The sequence below is a fragment of the Musca autumnalis genome, unplaced genomic scaffold, assembly GCF_047663935.1.
Source record: "Musca autumnalis isolate F117 unplaced genomic scaffold, ASM4766393v1 scaffold_2, whole genome shotgun sequence".
Classification (NCBI taxonomy): domain Eukaryota; kingdom Metazoa; phylum Arthropoda; class Insecta; order Diptera; family Muscidae; genus Musca; species Musca autumnalis.
The window spans coordinates 64,338,792-64,364,399 of NW_027411755.1; the positions used below are offsets into that span (position 1 = coordinate 64,338,792).

At 33.1% G+C, this 25,608-nt stretch overlaps 1 protein-coding gene across 1 annotated transcript in view; it reads right to left on the reverse strand.

The window, feature by feature from the left end:
• Window positions 1–6,652: 6,652 nt before the first annotated feature.
• The window catches only part of LOC141392256 (odorant receptor 30a-like), a 117,291-nt gene continuing 98,335 nt past the window's right edge, over window positions 6,653–25,608 (reverse strand). The window contains exons 2-6 of the mRNA XM_073965208.1: window positions 7,997–8,507; window positions 7,330–7,516; window positions 7,098–7,197; window positions 6,818–7,027; window positions 6,653–6,754 (exon numbers count right to left, since the gene is read on the reverse strand). Of these exons, the coding sequence (XP_073821309.1) occupies window positions 6,653–6,754; window positions 6,818–7,027; window positions 7,098–7,197; window positions 7,330–7,516; window positions 7,997–8,507 (1,110 nt within the window). The remainder of the gene's footprint in view (window positions 6,755–6,817; window positions 7,028–7,097; window positions 7,198–7,329; window positions 7,517–7,996; window positions 8,508–25,608) is intronic.

The window sequence follows — 25,608 nt, forward strand, 5'->3', positions numbered from 1 at the left end:
TATCCATCCAATTACTTGTACAGAAATGCAGAGATGTCCACAAAGATATATGCTTTATCGATAATGAAAAGGCATTTGATACCGTCCAACACGACAAATTGATTAAATAGGAATAGAAGAAAACGAAATTATGTGCATACAGAATGTATATTGGAACCAAACTGTAAGAATCGAAATAAATGGTGACCTGACTGACGACATTCCCATATCAAAAGGAGTCCGGCAAGGATGCATACTGTAACCGCTCCTCTTTAATATATATTCACAAAAAAATATTTCATGAGTCAATCGAAGGAGAACGAATTGGAATAAAAGTTCAGGGTAAAATTATAATAAACATACGGTACTCTGATGATACCACAATTGTTTCCGGCAGCATATCTGGGCTACAACAACTTCTAGACAAGCTTACGTACAACGTAAATATAAAAAAGACAAAATACATGATTGTTAGTCGGAAAGATACAAGTTATGAAACGTCACTAAATATTAAAGATGAACTTGTTGAACGTGTAAAAACTTTTAAATACCTTGGCGTTTCAATTAACGATCAATGGAATATTTCAAACGAAATAAAGCGCCGAGTGGAGATGACCAGAAACGCCTTTTTTAAATACAAAATAACACTTACAAATCACGAATTAAGTCTCGCAACCAAGATAAGATTCGTCAAATGTTATATTTGGTCGGTACTATTATATGCCGTAGAAACCATCAAAAGTGCAGATCAAAAAAGAATTGAAGCATTTGAAATGTGGTCTATATCGCACATTTCAAACCAAGAAGTTCTCAGACGAATGCATGTCGACAGACAACTCTTACACACGGTTAAATGAGAAAAATCGCATGCCTTGGACACCCGATGAGAAATGACAAATACAGATTTATACAATGCATTATTAAATGCAACATAGAAGGAAAACGACCAAGAGGCAGAAGAGAGATATACCGGCTAAGAACATTCAAGAGTGGACAGGATACAGAGATGAAACAAATCTGCTACATGCTGCTGAAAATCGAGAGCTGTCAATAATTTCATAAAATAAAATAACAGAACATGTACAGATGATATATATAAATGTAATGTATACTATTGTATGATCGCTTAAATTCCGAATAACCGATCAGCAAGTAAAGAAGAAGATTTATGATATTCGCTCAGAGCGTCATCATATGGAGGGTATAAGTAAAACTTCCGTATTTTGAAGGTTGTGGCTTCAATATTCCACCAAAATGGCTGACATTTGGTATTTAGTCTTCAATGTGATATAAAACTGTTCGCCAGAAATTTGTCTGTACAGGTCCACGCTTTCACATTGCCCCATTTCCGACTAAAATTCGTCGGTATAGGTCCACGTTTCGATATAGCCCCCTTAGAACGGTACCTCCCGATTTTCGTAATACTGAAGAGTGTGACGTCAATATCCCACCGAAATCGCTGAAATTCGTTATTTAGTCTTCCAAGAGTTATAAAATATTCCAGAAGAGTATTATCAGTATAAGTCCACGTCTTCCTATATCCCCATAGAAGCGTACTTCTTGATTTTTGGTATTTTTTAAGTTTTAGCCACATTCTTTTACCGAAATATAGGAAATTTAGTATTTAGTCTTCTTTGAGCCTAAAAATTTTCCGTCAGAAATTTGTCGGTATAGATCGACGTTTTGAAATAGCCCATATTGTTTTACCGAAATTGCTGAAATTTAGTATTAAGTCTTCTTCATACACGAAAGGAAACTAATTAGTCCATTTTACTGCAATACAACTTGTGGTGGAGGGTATAACGCCGTTCTTACTTGTTTTTATTAATTTTATGAAGGCGAGTATATGGGATATTATCAATCATATACGAAAGGGAGTAAGTAATGAAACCAAAACCGCGGAAACACTTGTTTTTGGGATCCGTCATTAGAACTAAATCTGCAATGTTATCCCATTTTCCGAAATGCCTTATTGTTTATCGGATCGTTATTTTTTTAACGTAGAGGCTTGCAATTTTGGAGATACGACTTCGGGCATTTATGGTGACGATATAATATTTAACCCTCTAACCGGAAAGACTGCCTTTAGACGGGTCGCAGTAAATACGTTGTTAATCAGCTCTATTTTTATACCCTCCACCATAGTATGGAGGGTATATTAAGTTTGTCATTCTGTTTGTAACACATCGAACTAATCATTTGCGACCCTATAAAGTATATATATTCTTGATCAGGATAAAATTCTAAGACGATCTAGCCATGTCCGTCTGTCCGTCTGTCCGTCTGTCCGTCTGTCTGTCCGTCTGTCCGTCTGTTGTAATCACTCTAGCGTCCGCAATAATTGAGATAGAGCGCTGAAATTTTGCACCCGAGGGTCTTTTTTCCATAGGCAGGTCAAGTTCGAAGATATGCTATATAGGTCCACTTTTTGGTATAGCCCCCATATAACGGTACCTCCGGATTTGAGGTATTTTGACGTTATTCGCCACATTTGCAGACCGAATTAGCTATAATTTGGCACTTAGGGTTCCTAGTGATCAATATACTTATATCCCAAAGGATATGGGGATAGGTCCATGTTTTGGTATAGTCCCCATATAACGGTACCTCCCGATTTTCGGTATTTTAAGAATTTTAGCCACAATTTTTAACCGAACTATCTGAAATTTGACATTTGAGGTTCTCAGTGGTCATGAAACATCTCCACGAAACATCGTCAACATAGGTTCATGTTTTGGTATAGCCCCCATATAACGGTACCTTCCGATTTTCGGTATTTTGAGAATTTTAGCTACAATTTTTAACCGAATTAGCTGTAATTTGCCATTTGAGGTTCTCAGTGGTCATGAAATATCTCCACCAAGCATCGTCAACATAGGTCCATGTTTTGGTATAGCCCCCATATAACGGTACCTCCCGATTTTCGGTATTTTGAGAATTTTAGCCACAATTTGTAACCGAACTATCTGCAATTTGACATTTAAGGTTCTCAGTGGTCATGAAACATATCCATCAAATATCGTCAACATAGGTCCATGTTTTGGTATAGCCCCCATATAACGGTACCTCCCGATTTTCGGTATTTTGAGCATTTTAGTTACAATTTTTAACCGAACTAGCTGTAATTTGCCATTTGAGGTTCTCAGTGGCCATGAAATATCCCCACCAAGCATTGTCAACATAGGTCCATGTTTTGGAATAGCCCCCGTATAACGGTACCTCCCAATTTTCGGTATTTTGAGAATTTTAGCTACAGTTTTTAACCGAAATAGCTGTAATTTGACATTTGAAGTTCTCAGTGGTCATAAAACATCTCCAACGAAACATCGTCAACATAGGTCCATGTTTTGGTATAGCCCCCATATAACAGTATCTCCCGATTTTCGGTATTTTGAGAATTTTAGCTGCATTTTTTAACCGAACTTGCTGTAATGATCGGTATTTTGAGAATTTTAGCTAAAATTTTGTCTATTCAAAAATAATCGTCAATATAGGTCCATGTTTTGGTATATCCCCGCATATAACTGTACCTCCCGATTTTCGGGAATTTTCAGTGGTCACGAAATTTCTTCACTAAAATTCGTCAACATGGGTCCATTTTTGAGGGTCTACATTGTTTTGATGAAACTACCCTCAATTTGACTCTTGAAGTTCCCTGCAGCTATAAAACTTTTCCGCCAAAAAATTTAAAGATAGGTTGACTCTTTAATATAGCCCCGTTTTCACCTAGCTGAACACATTTTCTTTAGATTAGATTAGATAACACTGTGCAACAAAATGGAGGTGAAAATCTGGGGCACGGAAAATTCCTCTTGGGGAAGAAAGGCCTTGGTGAGTATATTATGAACCCTGAAGGACAGATCCGCCGAGAGTCGAACTTCCGAGTTATGGCGTGATGAAATTTTTGTTAGAGACCCTGTGGGCCATCAGGAATTAGCGTTATATCTTTGGTCACTGTTGCTTAAGTGCTCTACAAAAACAACAAACAAAGATATAATGCTAATTCATGATGGCTTACAGGGTCTCTTGCAAAAACTTCATCACGCCATAACGCGGAAGTTCGAATCACGGCGCATCTGTCCTTCGGGGTTTTTAATATACACACACCAAGGGCTTTCATCTCCAAAAGGAATTATCTCTGCCCCAACATTTGTGTTCACAGTGTAATTTAAGCAATAGTGGGAGGCAGTAGGAGTCTAACCATTGTCGAAAAGTTGTTCCACCTAAAATTGTAAAAGTACCCTAATTATTTCATTTTAATTAAGACTATTTTATGGTGGAGGGTATAAAAAGTTCGGCCCGGCCGAACTTAACGACTTTTTACTTGTTTTTTAAATCTGTTTTTACAGTAAATATCAATAAAGATTATTCTTTCGTGTGGAATGTTTTTTGAATCAGTTTTTGGCCAAACATAGTTTTTAGCACCACCTAAAGGCGGACCTGCCGGTTACAATCAACTTTTGTGTACACATTGCTATATTCACAGAACATTTGTATTTTAGAATTCTGTAAACATTTTTATATTTGAGACATTCAAGTATGAAGAAAATTGTATAAAAATGTTTTCCATATGAAAAAGAGTACGATATTGCCACAAATTTTGAAATTTTACCACCTGTGACCTAAAAAATATATAGGAATTTTAAATATTTGTATATTTAACACGGTATCAACCAATTTGTTTTCTTCAAAAATTATCTTCTTTGATGACACCACAAAACAAAGAAACCTGAGAAAGGTGGAATATGATGATCTTTTCAAAACTCCCCAATTAATGAGAGTCTTAATAAACAATCTGATACTGTACCAAAAAAAAAAAAAAAAAAAAAAAAATCGTGTAGGCATTGACGAACAAAGGAGTTCTAAAAAATTTTTGACAAAATTTTGGCAATGTATGCCAGCAAAGCCCACAGCTATTGCCATGTCCTTTGTGGCTGTGATGGTTTTTCCAATTATTCAACGAAACTGGCGATAACGATGTAATTCCTCACCCACTGTGGTCATTCGCTTATCAAACACTAAATGCCCACCAGGTGACATCCTTTTTTATTTGATATATAGAATCGCAAGGGAAAAAATTATGTAAATTTCAGGAATATAAGTCCGAATACGCAAATGTACCGCTCCAAATGTATATTCAATATATATTTATGGAACAATAATTTTTTTTTTCAAATTTATTAAAAAAAACAGTTAAAAAAAACAAAAGTTCAAACATTATTTTACTAGAATTTTTTATTACGTTACCAGGCAGGTCCGCATTTTGGCGGTGAATAACTTTTCTCACCTAGAGGATAATTTTAACATTTTTGTCAGTTTCTACTATTAACACATGTCTTATTTACCTAAAACTATTGATAAATAATTTTTTTAATCAGAAAAAAATTTGGCCGGTTAGAGGGTTAAAATTATGCTACAACAAATTATAAATGTATATACTAACCAGATACTTCCAATATATCATATACTTTTTGAAATTGCTATATGATATACCATGTTTTGTTTATATGGGATAGAAATTCTCATAACACTGTGCTACAGTGAAAATTTGCAGGGGTTCTAATGCATAAATTCGGTTTTGTGGAAGTCCACAGAAGACGAAAATACATTTGGTTTCCTTGGGTCACTTCGGGTTTTGATTTTATAACGGTAAATGTAGTGAAAAATGGGCTTTCTTGGAATTTCAACTTTAAACGGACATTACTTCTTTTTTCCACAACCGATTTGCACACACTTTTTTTTCATTATAAAGGGGAGAGTAATGCCTTTAGAACAAGCCATAGATTTTTAAAATCGGTTAACAAATGGCTAAGTAATAGTGGTTTAAGTGTGACAAAAACGCATTAAAAAACAGTAAAATGTTTTTCCTTGTGCTCTAGGCTGCGTAAATGACACCTAACAGTACAATTATTTACAGTTAGCAAGTAAATCCGTTGAAAAATGAATGCGTTATGGCATTTTTTGTGTTTCAACTTTTTGGTTTTTTTCATATTTTCCTTTATAAAACATTGATACCTTGTGCGTAATTGTTAAGCAGGATAATCACAATTAGAATCATACATGCTAAGATATCCATCTTTTATAAAGGAAAATATGAAAAAAACCAGGCATCGAAAGGCATTACTCTCTCCTTTATAATGAAAAACAGTGTGTGCAAATCGGTTGTGGAAAAAGAAGTAATGTCCGTTTAAAGTTGAAAATCCAAGAAAGCCCACTTTTCACTACATTTACCGTTATAAAATTAAAACCCGAAGTGACCCAAAGAAACCAAAGGTATTTTCGTCTTCTATGGACTCCCACAAAACCGAATTTGTGCATCAGAAATCCTGCAACAAAATTTTGTCCACTTTTGTATCACAGTGTAATGAAATAATAAATTTTGGAAAACAATTATTTTTGATAAATTATTAACTAGTAGGCTTATGTCTAAACAATTTACAGTTATTATTTATTTTTATTTATTTATTTAATTTTTTTGCAGCATCAGGTCTAACTTCAGCAAATAATAGTTCCTATATATTTCAAGTTTAGAAGCATGGTTTTTACTTCAAGAACCGTTCGGCCAAAAATTCAACCAATGATTTAGTATTCGCTTTCCAATTTGAAGGTAAACTGAGTTGCTGCTAGCGATTACATAGTTTTTGCTGCACACTTTTACATGTCCTTAAATACATTATCCATATAATTGTTCCAATAGAGTAAAAACGCTATAGGTAATTTTCAGCAAAACTAGTAACCTTCTCAAATTTATGGGATAAGCGTTGTCCATTAAAATCTATGTTTGAAGAAGAAGCAAATGCAAATCAGTATTAATAATGGCACATAAACAATAACTTACCGCACATGGCTTTTGAGATCTTAAGAGTAATAACTTCAAAACCGTTTGCGTTGCAATATCATATTTGAACCAATCAGTATCGTAAACGGCAGTTGAGATCTCTAAACTTTGATAGTACACTTCATTGGAGAAGTAATATAATAGGGTAATTTGTGTGAGCATCATTAATAAGTAACCTAATATAATGCATTTTTGTATAACAGCTTTCACCTGCAAAAGAAGAAAATAAGTATTGTTAACAAATTCTTAACTGTTGTTACTCCTTTAAATTTGGACTTACTAAAATTAAAGATAACAGCATAATACACAAAACTATGATGAATAATATAAAGTCAATCAGGGCTACCATTGACGACAGCTCGTTTACCTTTTCAATGAAACTAAAACAGGAAACACATGTATTGTTACTTATGTTTTTAGTTCGTAGTTTAATACGTACTGTATAAGCTTCACATGAAGCTTTATACATTCAATGATCAACAATCTTCGATGATAATTCTGTTGATAGTGACCTTAATTTATATTGTAAAACCTTTGAGATAGCAATGGCGAAGATAAAAAATGACACAAACAATCCGGTAAAGGGTATAAATATACACATTCCAGAAAAATTTAAAACGCTTTGAGCCGCAAATATTATTTCATACCATGGACTTTGATATTCATCAAAATAAGGAGCGTATAAACCAAAAATGAATTCTGGAATAATATAAATTTATTTTATCTGAGGAATTATTTTGCAAAAGGCTATGAATTATATTTATATATATCGTCACCATAAATGCCCGAAGACGTAACCCACAAAACCAAAACTTTACAGGAGAAGCAAAAAACGTTATAAAATGAAAAACTATTTTATAGAATATCAATCGTATGAGGGCGAGTATTTGGGGTATTATCAATCTTGTATGAATGGGAGTAAGTAATGAAACTAAAACCGCGAAAACGCATGGTTTCGGGATCCGTCATTACAACAAAATGTTATCCTATTTTCCGAAATGCCATTTATTGAATAGGATCGTTATTTTTGAACGTAGAAACTTGAAGACAGACCATGTATTTTAGCTTTACGCAACAGATTACATCAAAACCCGAATTTCGATTTTCATGTGGGTTACGTCTTCGGGCGTTTATGGTGACGATATATTTCAAACGTATATGTTTAATTTTTATACGAACCTTTTCTTTCCGATAGAAGGGGAATAATTGAAAATCCCATCAAAGTTAATATTCCTATTGATAGATTTGCCTTCGAAAACTTCAGTGACATTTCTGAGTGTTGCTGCAATATTTGTCTTATTTCTAAATCGCGTTCCGTTACCAACTCTGCATATAGACTTTTAATATACTCAAACAATCGAGAAAATTTTTGACGATTTGTTACCATATTAATGCCTCTCAAGAAGGTATTGAACATTAACATGGTCATATAGATGTCGTGTATCTTATCCTTGAGCTCCTTTTGTGTATAATACAAATCCAAAAGTTGAGATAAATTCAACAAGAAGAACGGTACATAGGAGAAATATTGACGCCAATTATCGTCAATAAGTACAGACCAAAATTTTAAAATTTTTACGTTGAACCACAGCATTACAACATCTTCAATCCTGTCAATTTTTCGAATATAATTGACGATTTTTCCATCTTCTCTTTTATTGACCAATCTCATCCTTTTATCCGTATATACCTTGTAGTAACGTTTATAAATTAAGTAATTTTACCACTGATCAATTTTGATTCGAACAATACAGTTTTTGACTTCCGTATTTGTTTTTTATTAATTAAAATAATTAATTATTAACACATTATTTCCAAAAGTTTTCACATTGGAAAATTGTTTAGGAACTTTTGCTTCCGGCATTTTCAAAGTAGATTTTCAAGTTTGTTATGCATGAAATTAAATTTATGAATAAATTTAACGGGATGTGACAATAGTTTCATTGGTGACATTTGAATAACGGCAGTACATATACGCAGCCTAAACTTCTTCGGTAAACAATTTAGAAACAGTTCGTAGAATTTTATTTCGTAACTGCAGAATATAGGAAAAATAATTTCTAATGCCAGTTGTCTATAAATACACAAGCAAAGCTGTACATAAACACACACATATGTCACGGTGCGCCTTAACTAACTTTAAATGGAAGGTGCTTACACCCGCGAAATTTTTGCAGATTCTGAAACTACAATGTTCTTAGATGAGAAAAATCAAAAAAACAAAAAAAAATCGGAGGAGGATTTTTAAATAAATCGCGATAGAAGTTCGGATTTTTAGGGGTTTTCAGGTTTTCACGACTTTGCTTGGAAACGGAAGGTGTTTGTGAAATGGGACTAAAGAAAATTTTGTAGCAAAATTCTCTGCAAAATTAGCCCTTATGATATTTTCGTAGGTTTTACCATTTTTGAGACATAGAAGTTCAAATTGGGACTATTCACTGTCTGTATCGCCTCCTTATAAAACAAGGTCATGCAGGGTGCGCCTTAACTAACTTTTAATGAAACCGCTAACACCTGGGAAATTTTTGCGGATTTCGAAACAGCAATGTTAGTAGATAAAAAAAATCAAAAACAAGAAAAAAGCGCTGGAGGGATTTTTAAATAAATCGCGGTTAAAGTTCACATTTTTAGGTTGTTTTTAGCTTTTCACGATTTTTCTTGGAAACCGCAAGTCCTATCTAAATGGGACTAAGACAAATGTTGTAGCTGTGATAATTTTCTACACTATTAGTCTTTACGATTTTTTACTAGGTTTTAACATTACGAAGCAAAATCGAGAAAACCTAAAAAACCCTAAAAATGTGAACTTTGATCGCGATTTATTTAAAAATCCTTACAGCGATTTTTTGTTATTTTTGGTTTTTTCTCACCTATTACCATAGCTGTTTCAGAATCCGCTAAAATTTCCCAGGTTTTCATTAAAAGTTAGTTAAAGCACACCCTGCATGACATTGTCCTGTAGGGGGCCATACAGTCAGTACATAGTCCCAATTTGAACTTCTATGTCTCAAAAATGGTAAAACCTACGAAAATACCATTCATGTCAACCTTGTAGAGAATTTTCGCTGCTACAACATTTTCTTTAATCCCATTTCGATAGGGCTTGTGGTTTCCAAACAAAATCGTGAAAAACTTAAATACCCCAAAAAATGCGAACTTTCGCGATTTATTTAAAAATCCCTCCGGCGATTTTTTTAGTTTTTTTGATTTTTTCAGCTATGAACATATCAGTTTCAGAATCCGCAATCCCAGGTGTAAGCTCCTTCCATTTAAATTTAGTTAAGGCGCACCGTGATGTATGTCTCTGGTCAGAAGTATAAATGTTAGTGTTATACCCTACACCACTATGTGGGGAGGGTATTATAAGTTGGTTTTGGCCAAAAAGTTTGTAACGCATCGAAATAATGGTCGTAGACCAATACTTATATATACCAAAATGAATGTCTCGACGAGCTGAGCGATCTGGCTTTGTGTGTCCGTCCGTCTGTCCATCTAAACCTTGTAATCACGCTATAGGTCGCAATTTTGATTGGATCATCACCAAATTTTGTGTGTTGATGGGGGTCCTGTTGATTTTGGTGATGGTTGGACAATATTTAAGAATCGGAATGGTCAAAAATCTTATTTGCAGAAAAATACAAGGTTTTACTCAAAAGTAAATATCTCAGCGTCTATAAGGGGTATACAAAAAGCAAAACCTGACAATGAAAGTAGAAAATATCACGATGTAAAGGAGGTTGTCGTAGGTGGTCAAACAACGAATACATCAATTTTAATTTTTGCAATTTTAATTATAATGACAAATACACAGCTTTGATTTCGGACTTTTCAAAAGCAAAGCCTGACTATTAAAGTAGAAGATCCCACCTTTACAGTGATGCAAAATAGGTTGGCGTAGATGGCCAAATAACGGAGATATCGCAGTAGACGAAATACATCCCATTTTACAATTTGTGTTTTGAAATCAAGCTACAGGTCGCAAGATTACTGATTTTGGTGATGCCCAGATAATATTCGGGGGTAGGAACGGGCAAAAAGACAAAGAAAGTAGAAAATATCACGCTGTAAAGAAGGTTGTGGTAGGTGGTCAAACAACGAATACAACGCGATAGTCGCTAATTCAATTCAATTTTTGCAATTTTAATTATAATGATGAATATCACAGTTTTGGTTTCGGACTTTCCAAAAGCAAAGACTGACTAAGAAAGTAGAAAATCCCACCTTTACAATGATACAAAGTAGGTAGGCATAGGTGGCCAAATGAAAGATATATCACAATAGTCGGTCCATTCCTTTCCATTTTTCCATTCCATTTTTTGTTAGTTTAATCAGGCTACAGGTCGCAATTTTGATCGGATCGTCACGAATTTTTTAGGATTAATGGGGGTGTCACAGAGAATAGGTCTCACAGTAGGCGTATTCCAATGGAAAAAGATAAAATTTCCTGTACATTGTTGTAAAATAAGTTGGCGTATGTGGTCAAAAAAGGGAGATATCCCAAAAGTCGGTAATGCATCCCATTTTTCCATTTTATGTAATCACTCTACAGGTCGCAATTTTGATAGGATGGTCACGAAACTTTGGATATCTTCGCTTTTAGTTTAGTAGTCCAAATTGAAAGCCCGTTAATGGATGAGGGAAATATTACCTTTATTATGGTGCAACACACTTTCCCATGTTTTTTATTTGAATTTTATTGACGAGTATCTAAGCTTTGGTTGGGTGCGTTCAACAATGAAGTGATTATGTGCTTTAAAATTTTCCCAATTGCGTTACCAAAATTGGTGAAATGATCGTGATGTCGAAAAAGACGCTGTGATATCCCAATTTATGGAATTTTATTTCTATGTCAGATGTTTCTTCTTCTGTTCGACATATTTTATTTGGTGTATTAAAGACATGTAGAATGCTAATCAAAAAGACCAGCAAAGACAAAGTATACGTCGACAGTACTCAAATATAAAATTAAATATTAATTACTAGCAAAATGCCCGCTACTTTGTAAGCGGAAAAGGAATACTATACAAATAAACAATATTTACTATGGAGAACACTGAAAGTTTTGATGTACTAATACCTATTTGAATTGATATTTAATTTCTTTCAAGTACTGCTCGTATACGTTTTGTTCGAATTTCCAAAAAAAGACCTCTACACTTCAACAGCTGCCTACATTTTAAATTCTAGTCCAGGTTTAATTAGAACGGCATGGGTATTTTGAAAATTTTATCCACATTTTCCAACCGAATTTTGGAATTTGTGATATCAAAATGTAGAAAACCATTATTCAGAAAATGTTACCCTATATAACCGTTGATTTTTAGACATTTTATTTTAGGCCTTTTTTTCTCAGGATGTAAAAACCTTCTTGTAAAACATTAGCCGCATACATCTACCTTTTCAAATGAACTTACTATAACGTTTAGAATAGACAACAAAGATAAAAACAATTTTGTTGAAAAAGGTACGTTTGACTTTTTGATTTCAGTACATTGTTTAGAAACCGAATTCGTGTTAACCTAGAAACAATAGTACATTATTCAGTAAAATTTTTAAAATCCAGGACCTTAGCTCAAGTGTTACAGTTTTAGCTCTACTTGTTCACCCAATGTCAAAGGTATTACATGTAGAAACCTTTCATTCATTTAAAGGCGGATTTAAATAAACATTCTGATCCAATCTCAGCAGTTATCCTTATAACAAATTTCATTTATCGATTCACCCAATACCAGTGCTTCAATATTTATTATTATTTAATACTTCTAGTACACTTATTGTACTACCACCTCTAACAATGAACCTGACAAATCAGTAATATATCAGAATTTCACTTCTAGCCCAATACCAAATTTATTGCAATTTTGTACTTTCCACGCACTAACGATATAATTCCATCATCATTGCTACACCCAAAGTCAAATTTAATAGCAGCCCTCAGCGTAATTTTAAATTTGTATGCATTTCAAAAAATCCGTATCTAAACACCAACACAATCCCTCATACAACAATTCGAAATTCCACCTATATCCCATCATGCAACACCAAACTGGTACCAAATTTAGTAAAAATTACTTCCTTTTATCCAAAACTATATCCCAACCGCGATTAGTATTTTTGGTATACATTAGTACGAATTTACAAAACTTCCTCTTTATCTCCATTCTAAACGTCAACTGCTATACTTATACCGACTTTCAGGTCTACCCCTTTACACAATAACAATTTGGACCAAATCCTGAGCCATTTAGCAATTTTCGTACACTTATTGTACGTATATCTACAACCACATCCATATCTCAACCCTACACACCAACAGTGGCTATAATACCAAATTTCCGAATTCCACCTCTATTGATAATACCATTAATACTTTTTGTATGCAAGTACTATTTTCAATAACAATCTCCAACAGCAATTGCGAATTTGAGGATTCCATCTCTATCGCCCACCCAAATCTAAATTGTACCAAATTTAGTACCATTCATTACTTTTCGTACTTAAGTACGAACTTCCTCAATCCCACACTCCAACATTAAGTTCTTTCCGTACGCATAAGTATGAATTTCCAAAACTACCTCAATGCTACACTCCATAAGTAATCTTAATTATAAATTTCAGTATTTGAACTCTATCTGTTCACCCAAATCCAAAATGTACCAAACTTAGTACCATTGAGTACTTTCCGTACCCATAAGTACGAATTTCCGAAACTACCTCAATCCTACACTCCATAAGTAATCTTAATTCCAAATTTCAGGATTAGAGCTCTATCCGTTCACCCAAATATAAATTGTACCAAATTTAGTACATTTAGTACTTTCCGTACTCATAAGTATGAATTTCTAAAACTACCTCAATCCTACACTCCATCAGTAATCATAATTTCAAATTTCAGGATTCAAACTCTATCCGTTCACCCAAATACAAATTGTACCAAATTTAGTACATTTAGTACTTTCCGTACCCGTAAGTATGAATTTCCAAAACTACCTCAATCCTACACTCCATCAGTAACCTTAATTCGAAATTTCAAGATTCCAACTCTATCCGTTCAACTAAATTTAAATTGTACCAAATTTAGTACCATTTAGTACTTTCACCCATAAGGACGAATTTGCAAGATTAACTCAATCCTACACTCCAAAAGTAATTAAATTCCAAATTTCAGGATTCCAGCTCTATCCGTTCACCCAAATCCATTTTTTACCAAATTTAGTACCGTTTACTACTTTTCGTACCCATAAGTAAGAATTTCTAAAACTACCTCAATCCTTCACTCCATCAGTAATCTTAGTTCCAAATTTTAGGTTTTCATGTCTATCTAAATCCAAATTGTACCAAATTTGGTACCATTTAGAACTTTTCGTACACTTAAGTACGAACTTCCAAAACTAACCCCATATCTCAATCGTACACTTTAACGGTAATCTAAATTCCAAATTTCAGGTTTTTAGCTCTATCCGTTCACCCAAATCCAAATTGTACCAAATTTAGTACTATTTATTACTACTCGTACACATAAGTACGAACTTCCAAAATCATTTCCTTATATCAACCCCACTTCCCAACCTTGATTCCCATACCAAATATGAAGATTGTAGCTATATCCGCTCAAAATATACAATTGGTACCAAATTTAGTAACTGTTCGTACACTTATAGGTCGAATTTCCAAAAACCCCTTGGTACATCTTTCTATCTCTCCATCAGTTACCCTCATTCCAAATTTCAGAATTCTACCTCTTCCCGTTTGCCTAATACAAAGGGCACCATATTTAGTACCTTTTAGTACTTTTCGTACCCTTCTAGGTCGAATTTCCAAAAACCCAGCCTTATCTCACCCCTACACACCGACAGCAACCCACAGTCAAAATTTCAGCTTTCTAGCTTCAGCGGTTTCGTCTGGGCGATGATATGTCAGTCACTCAGTCACTCACTAAACTCTTTTATATATGGGCAAATCCCAGAAACAGTCTACCAGCCAAAAATTTTTTTATTTTATCCAAATTAATTTATTTTTTCACAGAAGATTATTAACACAAAAATTATTACAAAATTCTACCCTACCTCAGGTTTTTTAATTTTATACAAAAATTGTACATTTTTTACATGTTCATATTATTACTTTAGTGTTAACATAAGTGGTAAACTCAAAAGCTATATTGTTATACACTCAATTCTCTTAGATTTTGACAGAAAATATTATCTTTTACTATTTTGGAAAAAGTGAAATTAGGTATGAAAAGACAGATCCAAGTGGTGTAGCGTTCGTCACGAAAAATTATGTTTTTTTATACTGTGGGCAGAAATTTCTTTTTTTTTTTAAATTCATCTATAAATTTAAATTAAACTAATATCCTGCTTTTAAAGAAATAGAAAAAAAATTTACAATAATAAAAAAAATTACAGTCCATTAATTTCTGTAGCGTTCGTTACGATTTGAGTTCTCCCAAAAAATAAAAAAAAAAATTGCCTTTTAATTCTGTTTTCACTTTCTCTTGTATTCTATTTTTGTTTTATTCTGTTTTCGTCGCGATTTGAGTTCAGTTAATTGTTAAGAAACTTAAAAAATTAAATGATATTTCAAAGTTATATTTATTTTCTGATGGATGTGCAAGTCAATTTAAAAACAAATTCATTTTAAGTAGTATACCCTTTTTCAAAGAAAATTTTGAGTGGAATTTTTTGCGACTGCTCACGGAAAGGGTGCAGTAGACGGAATCGGAGCTGTCGTAAAGAAAAAAATTTGGAAAATGGTAAAAGCTGAGAATATTGTTCTTAATAATGCCTATAATTTTTTTAAATTGGCAAAAATGAAAAAAATGAGAATATTTTCATTTTATATGTAAGCAGTAGTTATATACAAAAATCAGCTGGAATTCTTTCGGAGATATGGGCTAACGTTAAGAGCATTCCCGGAATTAAAAGCAAACATTATTTTTCATTATATGACAAAAATGCGCTCAAAATCGCACTAACGTCAGATTTATTAAAACATAAAATTTATTTATAAACATATACGCATTGATAAACTTATTTATGAACATAAAATATGAATTAAATAACGTTATTTACAAGAAATATACATTGTTTCGTTAAAATAAATACACTGGTTTTTATTTACTATATACTTACGGTGACCAATATTTTTGGATGAAAATAGAGTACACATACGAGGGCTACTACATAAGTTTCTGGGTTTGACAACAATGCCAGGCGCCATTTACCATTTCCATTGGAAAGCTTAACACTTTCTAGCAAAAGCGTACTCAGTACGGTTTGACATACCACGTATTGCGTTTTTTACAGGACTTAAGGAATTAATTGGCAAAAAAAATGTGGAATTTAGTTGTGAACATTTTCGTCCGACCATTTTTCACAATTTTCTACGTGATGACGACGCGATGAAGCAACATCCTATAGTTAGTAGTCACTAGGATTTCGTAGCCTGAGTTGGAGTCGAGCAATTATGCTGTAGTCGGAGACTGAGTCGAAGAAATAACTTGGCTCCAACTCCGGGCAATAATTTTTTCTACATTTATCAAAAATTAATTTCAAGAACTTTATTGGTCCAATTAATACTCTAAAGCAAACTTAAAATTCCATGACAATCGAATTAGAGTTTCAACTTAAGCGTGAACTTGCAAGCTGGGTAGATTTCTTAATATACGATAAGAAATGTATAAATATTTTGAAATATTTGTTTTAGATCAAACACATTCTTTATCAAGATTATGATCAATGGTATTCCAAGAAGATAATGATCTTAAAATGCTCATATTCCCGAGCGAAAGCCTGCCCACTTCAGAACCCCTTACACAGAGTTTCAAATTTCGGTCATCTTGTATTTTTATTATAATTGTAGAAGTTTTAAACAAGGAAGTTTTGTAGTTGTGTATTATATTCGACAAAAGTTACACTGTGTGTAATTTTTTGTGTCATGGAAAATTAACCATATTCTGACACCGCAGCGTAATGGAAGACGAAAAATAAGAAGACACGTGTCTCTGCGTTTTTCCCTGTTACTTCGTTAATGGCCATAAAGCACCATTTTGTCAGGCTCATATCTTCTAAACCGCTAAGAACTTTGGTTTACTCGTGGAGGCAAAGTTGTAGCTCTCATCTTAAAGAATAATAATTGTGAAGACATAAAATCCATTCAACCTCATCTTCAAGGTCAAAATCGTTAAGGTCAAGTTTCCGTTATAATTTTTTCTCAGATTTTGGCCTACAGATATCAAACCGATCAAAATTGAATCAAACAACCAACTTCAAAAATGTACCTTAGATCTCAATAAACAACTTTCTAGAACATACGAACCCTGTAGAAATGGTTCTTAAAGGTCAAAATAGCAAAACAAATGCAATTTTTATTTTCTTTTTTCGGTTTCTGCTCCATAGAAATTAAACCATTCAAAATTCAAGAAAACATTCAACCACAATAATGTTGCGAATATATCAGTATACAACTTTCTAGAACATCAGAGCCCACTACGAACTGTTCTTAAAGGTCAAAATAGCAAAAAATTTTAGAAAATATTCGATTTTTATACTTTTTTCTCCGATTCCGGTCCATAGATACCGAACCGTTCAAAATTCAAGAATACAAGCAACTGCAAAAATGTACCTAAGATCTTAGTTAACAACTTCCTAGAACATATGAACATTCTAGGAACGGTCCTTCATGTTCAAAATTCACTAACAATTATATTATGGTTAATGCTCAGGTCTGGAAATAACAAACTGTTCAACACTCTAGAAAATTTTAAAGGTTTGTTATTTACGGACCTGACCAGGAAAGAATGAGTAAAACTAATCGAATTTTGAGCTTAAAGGGCCGCTCCTAGAATGTTCATATGTTGTAGAAAGTTGTTAACTGAGATCTTAGGTACATTTTTGCAGTTGCTTGTATTCTTGAATTTTGAACGGTTCGGTATCTATGGACCAGAATCGGAGAAAAAAGTATAAAAATCGAATATTTTCTAAAGTCTTTTGCTATTTTGACCTTTAAGAACAGTTCGTAGTGGGCTCTGATGTTCCACAAAGTTGTATACTGATAAATTCGCTACATTATTGTGGTTGAATGTTTTCTTGAATTTTGAATGGTTTAATTTCTATGAAGCAGAAACCGAAAAAAGAAAATAAAAATTGCATTTGTTTTGCTATTTTGACCTTTAAGAACCATTTCTACAGGGTTCGCATGTTCTAGAAAGTTGTTTATTGAGATCTAAGGTACATTTTTGTAGGTGGTTGTTTGATTCAATTTTGATCGGTTTGATATCTGTAGGCCAAAATCTGAGAAAAAATTATAACGGAAACTTGACCTTAACGATTTTGACCTTGAAGATGAGGTTGAATGGATTTTATGTCTTCACAATTATTATTCTTTAAGATGAGAGCTACAGCTTTGCCTCCACGAGTAAACCAAAATTCTTAGCGGTTTAGAAGATATGAGCCTGACAAAATGGTCCTTTTTGACATCAAGGCTTCAAGTCTGTGGGGGCCCATAACCGCGAAATTCGAAGTAACAAGGAAAAACGCCGAGATACGTGTCTTCTTATTTTTCGTCTTCTATCACGCTGCGGTGTCAGAATGTGGTTAATTTTTTTCGTGTCACACAGTGTTATTTTCAAGCAACACCGCAGAAAATGGCCAACATATAGGAAAAAATTGGAAACTTGTGTATATTTTATTCATTGAGTGCTATTAGAAATTATCCTCGGGGTCGACTCCGGAATCGGAGTCGAAACAAAAATGGCTCTACTCCGAAACTTTGGTAGTCACACGTACAAGGTTTTCCGTAAAGTAAATTGAGTTTTTGTGAAATTGATTGTAGAGGAGCTCTATCCTTCCCGCTCTCTACCAAACATTCAATATATGTATTTTACGGCAAACTTTGTACGTCCAAGCGAAACGACACGAAGGTTATGCCTGTGACACTTGCCGCTAATTCAACGGCTTACATCCCATACTGCAAGGAAACCAGGCCATAAAAAAAGTTTCTCATCGATGGATTCCGTACCGATTGGTGCAAGAAATTTCAAAAAATACGATCGCTGTATAAACCATATACGATGCGTATAAGCCCGAAACAAAACAGCAATCGACAGAACATGCTGTTGACAAGTTCAAAAACCACGTTTTGGAGTCGCTTCAATAATTGTTTTGAGCGCGTGCAGAAGTGTTTAAATCAATAAACAGTGATTTGAAACGACTGATTTCATTACAACAACGACAATTTTTGGTTAAATTTCTGCCTAGGTTTCTCGGATTTCATTGTATTACCTTTGTATTCACATGTATTTGTAGAACAAATCAAAAATAGAGGACATAGAGTACATATGATGAAAATAGAGGACAAATAGAGTACGTTGGAAAAATAGAGTACGGGCACCTAAAATAGAGTACTGTCCTCTATAATAGAGTACGGTTGGTCACCGTATATATACTGGAAAAAAATGTAGCGTGTGTCACATTAGGTTCGCTGATTTTGGAAAAAAATACAAAATTGTTTGCCTAAAAATTAATTGTTTTAGAATTCTCTTATATTCATCTTTCTTTTAAAATTTTTATTTTGTGTGCTTTATTATGCAAAATTTGCTAAAAATTATGAAAACATAGCACAAGGTCGAAAGCTACTTCCACTTTTTGTAGCGTGTGTCACAATTACTTATAACACTGTGCAACAAATTTCAATTTTTTTCAAAATGATGGGAAAAACTGAATGGATTATGAAAGTAGACCTAAAAATATGAGACACGTGTATCGGCGTTTTTAACGTTTACATCGAAAAGTAACCAAAGTAGGTGGGGCAAGTTCCGCCCATTTCTAGCTTTTTCGAAATATTCGAGTTGAAATATCATGGAATCTATGCATTTTAGGTGTATAGTGTCTTTGGCAATATTACAGAGGAGGATATGGGAAATATATCTGTTAAAAAACTTAACCCTCATACGGTTCATGAAAGGGGTCTTTTTGGTCCTTTTCTCAAAAATTGTTCAAAAACTCCCTTAAAATGTGGTCATATCAAATCCAAATGTTCTACAAAATTCTTTGCCATAAAGTTTTACTATAGGTAGTAGAATACGTCAAAACCGTAAAACTTACCTAAATGCCAGGAATAAGCAAAAAATAAAAACACGTTTTAGGGTTAAACTCGTACTTCATCTGAGTTTTTGCATAATTCTCCCACATGACATAATTTTAGAGCAAAATCGTCAAAGGCAAAAATATTCTCCATAAAATTTTACTGTAAGTCTCCAAAGAAATGAAACTTATATTTACATTATTTATCATTAAAATATATGCATCAATTTTGACGAAAAAACACGAAAATATCTCATCATTTTTTTGATGAATTTTGTCTTGGACTTTTTCGAGTTAATGCATGAAAGTACCATGAAACTTAGTTTTAGACAAAAATTGTCAAAAGAAGAAATATTTTACACAAAATTTCACTATGAGTCTCAGAATAAACTAGGTATCTATGTATAATACTTTTTAAAAGAATTGCATTACAAAATTATGTATTATAGGTGTAAATTTTTTGTTTAAATTCCAATCTGTTAATGTCGTATATTTCCAAACTGACGCAAAATCTTCCAAAATACTTCACTTTACGCAGATAGTGTCAAAAGAAAAAATGTTTATCATCGAATTTTATTATGAGATTGTGAACAAAAGACATCTGTAACAATAACATAGAACCATAAAAATTAGGCAGCAATTTTGGTATATAAAACTGTTTTTTATTTTCGTCGAATTTGGCATTTTTCCCCTATTTCGCTGCATTCTGTTTTAAAATTATGCACTTTAGAAGCATGTTATCAATGAAAGAAATGTTCTACATAAAATTTCACCATAATTTTTTTAATAAAATATACCTCAAAATATTACATATAAGGATAAAAGACGCTAACAATTAAAACTAAATCCATTGGGTAACAATACCAATTTACAGTACACGTGATTATTGCTATTCATTAATTTTGTTTTGTTCTTCAGCTTCTTCATTACATTTTTATTTGTGGAGTTGCTAGTCATATGTCAGTTGATACTCTCTTCGTTTGCCAACTACTTTTATGTCACAACAGACCCTCCATTTGTGAATATCGTAATTCACTGCATCCAGAATAAATTTTATTGTATCATACGATTCTTTCATATTTATTCCATAAGCAATTGGAATTGGAATTCTTGAATTATCAAAATAAAGCAGTACTGCTTTGAGACTTTTTTTTGAAGAGTCTATGAATAAACGCCACTCCTCAGGATTGTAATCAATATTCATTTCGGCCATAAGACCCGAAATATCAGTACAGTTTACGAAAGTATTAGTTTCGTTAACCGAAAAATGTGGAAGAAAATTTTCATGCCGTTTACGGAAGCAGGAGACATTAACTCCTCTTTCAAGCAGGTTATTCATTTTTAAATCAGCTGCTAATATTTCCGCCTTTCTTTTAGAAAGGCCAAGCTTCCTTACTAATGCATTTAAATGCTCTTGCGATATTAATGTGGGTACTCCTGTATTCTGATCTTGTACGAAAATACTTCCTATGTCTTCTGATTCTACCAATGTAGTGTAGTCGGGACATGTTACAGGGCTTCTAATATGTTGCACCGGTACTGGAATTTCGTCAGAATGTGGCACTGGAAGACAGACAGATGATACGGACTTGTACACAAACTTCTTTCGTTTGTACCTATTTAATTTCAATACTTTCTTGTTCTGGCAAACGTAGCACGTGGTATTGCAGTGTTCACCGGGGTCGGACCAGCGCATGGGAATACCAAACTGCATTGAATATTTTTTGCCTACGAAGTCAACATAAAATATATATTTAACTCATACAAGAAAGTTATGAATTGAATCACCTTTACTCCAATCTAATAAACCATTGTAACATATTTTACAACAAAATTTTGGTGTCCAAGCTTGATTAGAAATGACATCCATTTCAAAATATGTGTTATAAATGTCTTCCACTTTACTGTTAAAAAATTTAATTCTATACTCTTTAAGAGTTAATTTTCCGCAAATATAGCAGAAAAAATCATATTTTTTGAAGCAATTTGACATTTTTTAACCAAAGAATATAACACTGTAACTCACTTTCCAATTACAAAAAACAGATCGCTCGACTGATGACAAATGTAATAATTAAGTGCATTACAGTCGACTCTGCCTTACTGAAACGAAAAAATTACCACATTTGTTTGAGTTACTTTATGTTTTAAATAAATTGTAAATTGGGTGAGTTGCCGCATATAACTTCATTTATGCGTAGTAATTTGTATAAAATCTAACCACAAATTATTTGGTTTTGGAATTCAATTTAATTTTACAGTTGAGCGGAGTCTACTGTATCACGTCAAAACAAACGAAGAGAGTATCAACTGACATATGACTAGCAACTCCACAAATAAAAATGTAATGAAGAAGCTGAAGAACAAAACAAAATTAATGAATAGCAATAATCACGTGTACTGTAAATTGGTATTGTTACCCAATGGATTTAGTTTTAATTGTTAGCGTCTTTTATCCTTATATGTAATATTTTGAGGTATATTCTGGATGCAGTGAATTACGATATTCACAAATGGAGGGTCTGTTGTGACATAAAAGTAGTTGGCAAACGAAGAGAGTATCAACTGACATATGACTAGCAACTCCACAAATAAAAATGTAATGAAGAAGCTGAAGAACAAAACAAAATTAATGAATAGCAATAATCACGTGTACTGTAAATTGGTATTGTTACCCAATGGATTTAGTTTTAATTGTTAGCGTCTTTTATCCTTATATGTAATATTTTGAGGTATATTTTATTAAAAAAATTATGGTGAAATTTTATGTAGAACATTTCTTTCATTGATAACATGCTTCTAAAGTGCATAATTTTAAAACAGAATGCAGCGAAATAGGGGAAAAATGCCAAATTCGACGAAAATAAAAAACAGTTTTATATACCAAAATTGCTGCCTAATTTTTATGGTTCTATGTTATTGTTACAGATGTCTTTTGTTCACAATCTCATAATAAAATTCGATGATAAACATTTTTTCTTTTGACACTATCTGCGTAAAGTGAAGTATTTTGGAAGATTTTGCGTCAGTTTGGAAATATACGACATTAACAGATTGGAATTTAAACAAAAAATTTACACCTATAATACATAATTTTGTAATGCAATTCTTTTAAAAAGTATTATACATAGATACCTAGTTTATTCTGAGACTCATAGTGAAATTTTGTGTAAAATATTTCTTCTTTTGACAATTTTTGTCTAAAACTAAGTTTCATGGTACTTTCATGCATTAACTCGAAAAAGTCCAAGACAAAATTCATCAAAAAAATGATGAGATATTTTCGTGTTTTTTCGTCAAAATTGATGCATATATTTTAATGATAAATAATGTAAATATAAGTTTCATTTCTTTGGAGACTTACAGTAAAATTTTATGGAGAATATTTTTGCCTTTGACGATTTTGCTCTAAAATTATGTCATGTGGGAGAATTATGCAAAAACTCAGATGAAGTACGAGTTTAACCCTAAAACGTGTTTTTATTTTTTGCTTATTCCTGGCATTTAGGTAAGTTTTACGGTTTTGACGTATTCTACTACCTATAGTAAAACTTTATGGCAAAGAATTTTGTAGAACATTTGGATTTGATATTACCACATTTTAAGGGAGTTTTTGAACAATTTTTGAGAAAAGGACCAAAAAGACCCCTTTCATGAACCGTATGAGGGTTAAGTTTTTTAACAGATATATTTCCCATATCCTCCTCTGTAATATTGCCAAAGACACTATACACCTAAAATGCATAGATTCCTTGATATTTCAACTCGAATATTTCGAAAAAGCTAGAAATGGGCGGAACTTGCCCCACCTACTTTGGTTACTTTTCGATGTAAACGTTAAAAACGCCGATACACGTGTCTCATATTTTTAGGTCTACTTTCATAATCTGCTTAGTTTTCCTTGTCATTTTTTTTGTTGTCGCACAGTGTAATCAATTTTTTCCGCTAATTATACTTGTTAAAAAAAAAATTTTTATAGCATTTGAAAGTGCTCTCAAATTCTATTAAATACCATGTATAGATTCAATGCATCTATCTGGAAAGTTCAAAAAATGTTAATATTTTTGCCCGAAAACGCGTACAAATGTAGCGTTCGTCACGCAGGATTTACCCATATATAGATTTTGGTTCAGTTCACCTTAAGTCATTTGGTATAAAAGCCAGATAGGCGAAAACTTTAGTATCTCCCTAAAAGAAATGTTTACGAGTGAAAAGTTTATGCACTGGGGTAGTGGTGTAAGTGTTTTTATAATAATCTAGCTGAACTCGGTGAGATTCGCAATAATCCGTCGAAGTATATACATATGTTTTTATAGTCTTAAACCAAAAACTGGTAACTGGTATGTTTACATCGATCTGCCAATCTGCAGTCTAACTTTTGTTGAACCAAATTGTATCATTTAATTTATTTGTTGTATTGCATATTTTGTATATTGTGTATTGTATTGTATATTGTGATTGTTTTATAACATATGAAGGTATAATCGACATATTCGTTGGAATTATGGGGTCCTAGATATATTTTTGATCAGCATAAAATTATAAGCCGATATAAACATGACTGACGGTCACGCCTGTCTGTTGAAATCAAAATACAGCTCGCAATATTTAAGATAGAGCATTATAATTTTCTATAAAAGGTTCTATTATTTCTAGTATGTTTGGTTTCGAAAATCGATATGGCTACCGATATGGCTGAATTTTTGTATTAAATCTTGTTTGGGAGTATAAAATTTTCCGCCAGAAATTTTCCGCTGTATATCCACGTCTTCATATAGCCCCAATAGAACGGTCTATCCCGATTTTCGGTATTTTAAAGATTTTAGTGTCATTATTACACCGAAATGGATGAAATTTGGTATTAAGTTTAAGTATAGTTAATATTACATAAGAATCCCAAATGACAGATCCGCCGTGAGTCAAACTTCCGCGTTATGGCGTGATGAAGTTTTTGCTAGAGCCCCTGTAAGCCGTCAGAAATTAGCATTATATCTTTGTTCACTGTTGTTTTAGCTTATTTTTGAGATGGCATGCCTGCAGCTAAATCGAATGAGGATTTTTTTCGTAGAGCACTTAGACCTTCTAACTCGCTTCCTTCAATGTCCTTTTCGTCCTTTATTTTAAGAGCCGCTATAAAAGTACCACATGATGACGTTTTTCAGCTTCGAAATGTTCGAAATGAAATGAAAATGTCGCTTTAACATGCTTGGGTGTCCGTTTAGTTCAAATCCGGTAACACATTTTTAACACAGTTGCAGTTGACCAATCGAATTGAAACTTTGCACAATTTTCAGATTTAGAGGACAATACATGAATATGGACTCAAAACTAATATTGTTCCATTTTTATAGTGTTTTAACGGTGTTTTATTTAAATTGCATTTCAAATCTGGTTACTCAATTTTGACACAGTTGCAGTTGACCAATCGAACTAAAACTTTGCACACATTTCAGATTTGGATGACAATACATGAATCAAAGCCAACAGGGTTTAAAATGCTAACGCCATATTAGCAAAAGCACCGAATATTTGCAGCTTTGCTTGCTAAAATTTCTTCGAAATATGTTTAGCAACAATGAACAACGTCAACATGTAGCAACAAATTTCACAAAAATATTGCTAGCGAGGCTGATGCTATTTGATATTGTCGCTTAATTAAAAAAGCATCGGAAACGCATACTCATATTTTGCAGCACACATGATCAA